The sequence below is a fragment of the Scardinius erythrophthalmus genome (assembly GCF_964197995.2).
Source record: "Scardinius erythrophthalmus genome assembly, chromosome: 9".
Lineage (NCBI taxonomy): Eukaryota > Metazoa > Chordata > Actinopteri > Cypriniformes > Leuciscidae > Scardinius > Scardinius erythrophthalmus.
Window position 1 is genome coordinate 19,110,560 of NC_138229.1, and position 9,158 is coordinate 19,119,717.

The window sequence follows — 9,158 nt, forward strand, 5'->3', positions numbered from 1 at the left end:
CTAAGTGCCATCTGAAATTTTCTTCTAGAATGATAATTTTTATCAAGCTCGTATATTTAAGTTCAGTAATTTCACTTAAATGACAATTAATAGGTTATTTTCATTGCCATTGAAGTGAAATTGCTGAACTTAAATATACGAGCTTGATAAAAATTATCATTCTAGAAGAAAATTTCAGATGTGTCTGACTGCCAAAAGCCAGAAGCAGTCTATATTCATTTAATGCAGGGAACAGACTGGCATTTCTGATGAGTGTTCTTCACTGTTATACACTGGGTCAATTGGTCACTTTTCCTGGCATTAAAAGCCCAGACATCATTCCGTTTATAAATCTGTGCTTTTTGAAGAGCTCAGATAACCACACTTCCCCAAATGGGTGGTTTAAACTGGCATTTGTGGCGAGGCCAAGATTTCTGCTATCTCTCAGTGTTGGCGGGAGAAGAGATTCCTGAAAGCATTATTATAGTTCTTGTTGAAGGCTGTGTAAATGAGCGGGTTGAAGAAGGAGTTGGAGTAGCCCAGCCAGAGGAAGACACTCTTCCATATCGGTGGAATGTGACAGGAGCACAGCGGAGTGATGAGCTCGGTGAGGAAGAAAGGGATCCAGCACAGGACGAACACTCCGATCAGGATGCCCACCATCAGAGCCGCTCGCTTCTCCTTCTGTTCTCGCCACGTCTCACTGTCAGTCTGAAATGTCACAGTTGCATGGCGGACCGTGAACACCATCTGAGGCTGTTGCCTGGAGGCCTCTTTTACCTGAGGGAACACATTGTGTCTTGAGTGGATCAGTCAGGAGCATAGATTATGATTTCAACCTACATTTATTTTATTATATTTTCTATAAAATCATTCAATTTCTCAATGTGTCCTCATACAGCATATATGTGGATTTAATTGAATAGGAACGTAATTTACATACACAGTAAAAATGAATACGCTATATCTAATCAATAAAATTGTGGCAACAGATTACAAGCAATATTATTAATTAAATGTAACAAATTAGAATTGAGTAGTAATTAATCAAATTAATTCCTTATAAGTTAAGCATTTAAAATGAGTAAAATGTACAAATTTTTTTTTATTGCCAACATTGAAGACACCTGATGTTAACAAGCAGAATCACTGAAGGAGAAAACCATTATTCATTTTAAGTCACCATTATGGTGATCGGTGTTTGTTTTAGTTGGGCTCTTGACCCTTAAATCATTGACTTTAGATTTTGTTTGGCTGCTGTACCTGAGTTATAACAGCCAGATGAACAAAGAGAAAAGGTGATCTGATGGTGTTGGTGGTGTTTTAACATAATCATTACTTCACAATCATTTGACCAGAATCTCCGAACTCATATAGATCCCAATTTACTTGGGAACCTAATTTACCAATTTAGGTTTTTAATTATAGCAGCACTGTTCTTGCACAGCATAATATTTTGAACTTTTACAATGTAGCCAAAAATTTCTTAAACATGACTCATATACAAATATATATATATATATATATATTTTTTGTGTGTTTATTTAGTTTTTAGACACACAGACATCAATAATCAGCCTGTGAATCTCAATAATGGTGACAATTATAAAGCATGTTGCAGTGCATTTTGGGTGCCACCAATCAAAACTCATTCATGGCTCCCATCATACATTTCTGCATGAATAAATAATGAGCTTATGATCAGAGGTGATCTGTTTGTCACCATTGCTGAGATTCATACTCAAATTCTTGATGTCTGTGTGTGCCTATATAAAAACTTGTTTTGTCTCTTTCTTTGGTTTTTTAAATTGATTTGATCATATGGATTTCATTGAAAAGGCTAAAAATATTATGCTGTTAAGGACAGAGCTGCTATAATTAATAAAGTAAACCTATCTCAGAATTCGGGCTCTATATGAGTTCAGTGATTCAGGTTAAATGATTGTGAAATTATAATTATGTTAAAACATAACCAACACCATCAGATCACCTTTTCTCGTTGTTCATCTGGCTGTTATAACTCAAGTACAGCAGCCAAACTAAATCTAAAGTAAATGGTTTAAGGGTCAAGAGCCCAACTAAAGCAAACACTGATCACCATAACGGTGGCTTAAAATTACGGTTTTCTCCTTCACTGATTCTGCTTGTAAACATCAGGTGTCTTCAATGTTGGCAATAAAAAAAATTGTTGTAAATTATACTCATATTAAATGGTAACCTTTTAATTAATTTGATTAATTATTACTCAATTCTAAATTGTTAAATTTAATTAATAATATTGCTTGTAATCTGTTGACACAATTTTATTGATTAGATATAGCATATTCATTTTTACAGTGTATTACATTTTAAATATTTACACTAATGTTCAAAAGTTTGGGGCCTGTAAGATTTTTTTTAATTTTTTTAAAATCTCTTGTTCACCAAGGTATGCAGAAGATATGCAGTAATGTTGTGAAATATCATTACAATTTAAAATGTTTGTTTTCTATTTTAATATATTAAAATGCAATTTATGTGATGGCAAATTTTCAGTCTTTAGAGTTACATGATCCTTCTAATCATTCTAATATGCTCATTTAATGATCAAGAAACATTTCTTATTATCAGTGTTGAAAGTTGAGCAGCTTAATATTTTTGTGGAAAGCATGACACATTTTTTGGCGTTTCTTTGATGAATAGAAAGATCAAAAGAACAGCATTTAATAGAAATTAGATAAATTAATATAGTTTTTTATAACAAAGCAAATGTTATGCTGTCACTTTTTATCAATTTAATACATCCTTGGTGAATAAAAGTATTAACTGCACCGATCCCAGATATTTGAATAGTGTTCAACTCTTAAATGATTTAATTACAGTAAGAATATAGATAAAAACATAGTAAACCAATCCAATGACCCAATGCATGACATGCTGACCTCACTCATGCATTCATGTAGGTTTTGTGTGCCATTTCTTCTAGGGTCTAGATAACATAATGTGAAATTGCATAGGACTTCTGCAGTATTAGAATGGCCATGAAAATAGCCATTTAAGCATAAGCTTTTAAACCCTTAAAGTTTCTGTGTCAAACCTTAGACAATCACTCCTAAACCCAATGAGGTAGAACAGGATTGGAATGGAATGGAAAATAATGTGGAACTTATCTAAGAAAGGTGTCAGGATTACTATTCGCCACAGTGTTGTGACATGCTCAGAGCTTATACCATGCTTTTCAAAGTAATAGAGCAAGCTAATGGGACATTCAGGTTCAATTGCCTATTGAATTGCTGTCTAGTGACGTTCTGTAGAATAATGAAAAGAGGAATATGAACAGTCTGATCTGAATCAATAGAATACGTTCTGGAATTTTAAAATATTGAGAAAGAAGTTCTATGTGCAGTACAGTCTGTACAAAATTAAAACATTGGTGTGTGCACATAAAGGTCCTAAACTATTGCTGCATTAAGAAAAAGCATTTCACAACATACAGTATCATTTATACCTCTCCAGCCTGTGCAACTGGAGTGATGGTGTTGGTCCTCTTTGATCCAATACGGAACTTAGCAGCTTTGTATATCTTCCAGTAGACAAACAGCACAACACAGAGAGGCAGATAGAAGGCCCCGAATGTGGAAAAGATGGTGTAAGACGGCTCCTGGCTCACCTGGCACTCCATGTCCATCTCTGAATAGGTCTCACCCCAGCCAAACAGAGGGGAGAGGGAAATAACAGACGAGAGCAGCCAGGTCAAGCCAATCATCCCATTAGAGATCTTCTTTCGGGTCTTCAGCGTGTATTCCAGGTGGCGCGTTATGGACCAGTAACGGTCAAGGGCTATTGCGGTCACGTTCCAAATGCTGGCCGTACAGCACAGGACGTCGAAAGATATCCAGACTTGGCAGAGAGCTCGGCCCAACTTCCATCTCCGACCGTTGAGCTCATGGACCAGACTGAGAGGCATCACCAAAGCAGCCACCATAACATCAGATATGGCCATGGATGCCACCAGGTTGTGGGGCACACGGTGGAATGTTCTGACTCGGAGAATTGTGACTAGGACGAGCATGTTCCAGAAAAATGTAGCCACCACAAGCATTGCCAGCAGTGTGAACGTCAAGACGCTGAACACTGTCTGTGGGCAGTAGACATTTCCATATTCTGAGCTTTGATTAAAGGAGCTGTTATGGCTGACATCAGCCATGTTATTAAGTGCACTTTTGTCCACTTTTGTCCACTTTACACCACTTACAAAATAGCGAGAAAGAACTTCACTGGACTGCAACAGCTGTAGAAAAAGTAAGAAAATAGAGATTGTAAAAAAATCAGCTTCTACACATATTCTGTGTTGTGAAAAAAAATAGTGATACTTAATCAACATCGGAAACTGAATGTTTGCTTGTAGAATCTGATATGAAATGATACAATTTACCATTTAGACATGTAGGGGTAATGTACAGTCAGCCAGTCAAAATCACCATAAAGCTGTTATTTGCAATATTTTGAAATATTTGACCTTTTTTAATTAAAGTGATAAATATTAAAGCTTAAAGTAGCATGAAACAGAAGTCGCAACAGTCTTTTCTTCCATTTTGTGACGTAAAAACATTTTTAGGGCGGGACTTGAATTTGTACCTCTGGAATTGATTGGATAGTTGTCATTTGTTATTTCTGTGATGTCAAAGGTTTCCTGCCTTTGCACCAGTAAACACGCCATCAGAGAAGAGATGTCGCTGCAAGAGGAAAGTTATTTTGATTAAAAATTAGGGCTGTCAAAGTTAGCGCGTTAATAACGCGTTAACGCAAAATCATATTAACGGCACTAATTTTTTTAACGCACGATTAACGCAGCGCGTATTTTCTGTTTGACCCGTGGCCCAACCCCTAGTTGGAGAAATGGAGATACACAGTGTTGCCAACTTAGCGACATTGCAGACCCTTTTAGCGATATTTTTCCCTTCAACAAATCGCCCAAACCTTATTTAGTTTCTGAGAATCTACCGGTAATGCCGACCTGCTCTCTCAGCACGCGCGCGCGCCTCTCTCTCTCTCTCTCTCTGCGTCTCGCGCGGAGGAGCAGCTCTTTAATTCACAGATATTATGTTGCTTCTCTAATTTTACAAGTATAGCCGAAATCAGAGCACAGATATTGTCTTTATCTTATGTGTAGGCCTATTTGATTTCACCAGACGACGGCTCGATTATCAGAATTTTTGTGCAGATTAACTTAACATCTTAGAAGGAAGAGCTGGTTATGTCTTAATGGGTCGCGTTTCAGTCACCATTTCAAATTCATTCCGTTGACAACAGAAACAGTAAAATATACCAATGAAAACATTTTTATTGAGAATTTAGCTTCATCAAAATGGGCACAGAGAGAGACAAACTACAATGTAATAATAAATAATCAATGTTGCCTACATTTAGCATTTTTAGAAGAGCTGCCCCTGTCATGCAAAAATCTAAACATGTTTGTGTTAGTAAATTGATCAGTGCAAAGAAAGAGAAGTAATGGTAACCTGGCATTTTTTTGTTCTTTCTACATGTCTAATAGACATGAACAAGTACTTTGAAAAACATCTATGACCTTTGAAACATGTCTCCTCCTTATGCTCATGCTGGTTTCAATAATAAACATACATTTGCATAAAGCATCTATTTATCCATGCCCACGTTGATTAGAGTATTACAAACTTGAAAAGTATTAATTTAAGGTACATTTAGAACAAATAAAAAAACGTGCGATTAAATGCGATTAATCGCGAGTTAACTCATGACAATCATGCGATTAATCGCGATTAAAAATTTTAATCGATTGACAGCCCTATTAAAAATATAAGGGCACATGAATTTGTAAAAAAAAAAAAAAAATAATAATGATGTGAAATCATTTATAATAAATACTGCAACATTCCATAAAAAATAGCAATTGTCAATTTTAACTTCTTGGTGACTTTAAAAGAGATTGCACCAGCCAGAACAGGCACTGTCCATAAAACGTAGGCTACAATTGTCCTGCTGGGAGAACTCCGAAATAAGGTAGAGCTGGATCCATGTGCAGCATGCAAGTTTTATTAATAAAAAGTTACGGAATGGAACGGAACAGAGATAGAGATAATCCACAGGGAACAGAACAGAGACAACCACCAACATGAAGCCATAGGACAAGACCTGACAAAGAACACAGGAAACGCAGGGGTATAAATACACAAGGCTAACAATACAACAAGACACACCTGGGAGAAATCAAGACTAGTGAACAGGGGGAACCAATTAGCAAAAGGACTACAAAAGAATTACAAAACCTAATACAGGAACTGAACATAGGCAGTGAATCACTCGCTAACGTCCGTCCTTCCGTCTCGTGGACTTGGATGTGAGTAATTTCTTACTTTGCACGAGTGCCCACTACTGGTGGAAATCGGACGTAAGGTTTAAATGGATTAAATGTAGTGCACTGAGCTCTTGATCACTTGGAATTCACTATGGAGCAGATTTATTATTTAAACCCCTTTTTACTTTGGTTTTATGCACCACATGCATATAAGTTGTTGAAGAACGAGCAAGAAGGTGGCTGGCTGCACACTGGATTCAGTACAGACTACAGAAGCTAGCATACATGACATATTTTTGCACAATGCAATCCATAATATATATATATATATATATATATATATATATATATATATATATATATATATATATATATAATATTTTTTTATAGACTTCTGTAGTCTATACTGAATCCAGTGTGCAGCCAGCCACCTTCTTGCTCGGTTTCCATATTCCCTTGGCTCTACGCACCTGAGGAATTTTTTTTGTGTGTGTCAATTTAGAGTGCAACAATTTTTTCTAGTTTTTATATGTTGTTGGAGAAAATATTTAAAATCCTATAGGTAATAAACACACAAAATCAATAGTATAAACTTTGACTGTGAACATAACATATAATTATTATATAATTCTTTAATAAAACAGAAAATCAAAATAACAAGACACTCAGGATACTAGAACTGGCAAATACTTGAAGAGAACAACCCAATGATATCTAACATAGACAGACAAAGAATGAACTGAGGAAAACATAGAACTTAAATACACAGACCAAACCAATCAATGCAGTGAAGGTGTGAACACTAATCAAACAATGAGTAACCAAGTAGACTAACCAGAAGCGGGAACAAGGAACAAAGGAAACAGAAAACAGAGGCCTACCATGAAGCTGGTTTAGGTGGATAGCAAGATATGTTTCAGTTTAGTTTGCGCCAAACCTGTTTTTTTAGGCACCATGAAAGTGGCTCGGCTTTTAGTGGTGTTCATCACCATAGTAACTTATGTTCCGCGGCTAACCTGCTCCGGGGCAGGTTATGTTCTAGGTAAGAAATCTTAAACCAAAACTGGACTAATCAGCTGTGAGCAAACTGACACATTTCTGATGAAATAAAGTCACTCCCCAGTTTCTCTTGCTCTAAATTAAAGGTCACTAAATAGTAAAATATTTTAAATACAAAATTGAAAAGATGAAAAAAGATGATTATTTATTATTTATAATTATTTTACATGAATTATATTATTATGTATATAATAATTATACCCCTAATACACATGATATACCCAAATACACATCAGTAATTTTAGTTGAACAACTAGGCTATTATATATAGTTTAAATGAACATATATAGATATGTAATATAAATAAGATTTGGAATGGTTTACATACATATATATGTACACATATATATCATCAAGTATGTAAACTAACAAATTTCACTTGCATATAATAGCAAGATATTTTCTTCTTTTTGTGTAAATGCATTTATGTACTTCAGAATCTTCAATCTCATAATCTTCGGCAGAAGAGAGAAAATCTCTTGCGATGAATGATTCTCTTGCGAGAATTGATTGGGAGTTTCTATATATTTCAAGGCAAGTGATTTGCTGTTCACTACTGTTGACAGAGAAAGTTGATGATCATAGTCATGGTATCAACAAAGCCTGATTTAATTGGTTTGGCTTTGTCAACTTGAAACTAATAACCATGAGTTTGTCCAACTACCATCATGGTATAGTTAAGAGCAAAACCACGCAGGGTAAAATTCCAAGACAGGAAAAACAAGACATAACCCTGACAGTATTGGGTTTATGCTGTGTCCACGCCATGGCCTAATGCTCTCTTCACGTGCTATCAGAATTATTGTGAAGGGGTGGATTCTGGTATCCACTGCTGCTTCAATGTATGTGATGAGTGATTATAATCAAGGTATTAATATTTTTCCTTCTAAATATCAAATGAGTTGAACGACTTCTCTAAGCTTATGCGATTTTATTTTGTTATGGAAGTTACCAGTGTGATTACTGAAATGTTCTTTTCATGTATTATCTAATGTCTGTATTTGATATCTGAATACAGTAACAATGCTTGCTTATTTAGCCCGGCTTCCAGAAATGAAATATGGACTTGTTTTGTTTGAGAAAGGTCTTCAACATCTGTCAACACATACATCTGTTTTCTGGGGTACCCTGCCAACTAGGTCACAAGGGTCATTTGAACCAATAGGTTGAGTGACCATTTCTTAGCTAAAAGCTGTACTTTACTTGATGTTGTGAGAAGACTCTCCTGTTTATAGTTAGAGCCTGGCCAAATCCAACCTTGAAGAAGCTGTGTGTCTGTGTGTGTGTTAGTCTTTTTGGTTACAGGGTAAAGGATTGACTGACTTGTTTTCTTCAACATGTTGGTGCCCAGCAACCCAAATCTGCGACCTGAAAGGAAAAACATGCCTTACTTCAGGGTCAGAATGTCAGCTGCAAAATCGATGGAGATATGCTTCAGTCTATCTGTTTATGTGTGGAAAATTATTGTTTATCTATTTCCTAGCCATTGAGAATCATTCAACCTGAAGCAAGGACGTAGCTTAGAACTTAGTGAAGGGTATAACTTCTGTGATCTTTGCAACTGTAAGCGGGGCAGCCTACACACTCCATGTGAGTCTTGAAGCTGACTTCTGCTGATGAAACTGCAAACTATCTTCAGTAAAACTTTTCTTCAATTTATTATAATTCTGACTACGGGGTCTTCATTCATCATATCTGGTTCTAGGTCTTTGACTGTAAATCCCCTTACTATTGTAAATATGAGTTTTCTAGTTAAAAATTGCACATAAACCCCCTCTCAAGTCGTATTTACCACTGGGAAGTT

The 9,158-nt window shown here is 35.9% G+C and overlaps 1 protein-coding gene across 1 annotated transcript; it reads right to left on the bottom strand.

The window, feature by feature from the left end:
• Positions 1-423: 423 nt before the first annotated feature.
• On the bottom strand, positions 424-4,165 carry htr5aa (5-hydroxytryptamine (serotonin) receptor 5A-a; the record flags this gene model as incomplete). The annotated part of the gene is made up of 2 exons (XM_081375526.1): positions 424-759; positions 3,467-4,165. The coding sequence occupies 2 exons, from the start codon at positions 4,163-4,165 to the stop codon at positions 424-426; spliced, it is 1,035 nt and encodes a 344-aa protein (XP_081231652.1).
• Positions 4,166-9,158: the final 4,993 nt, after the last annotated feature.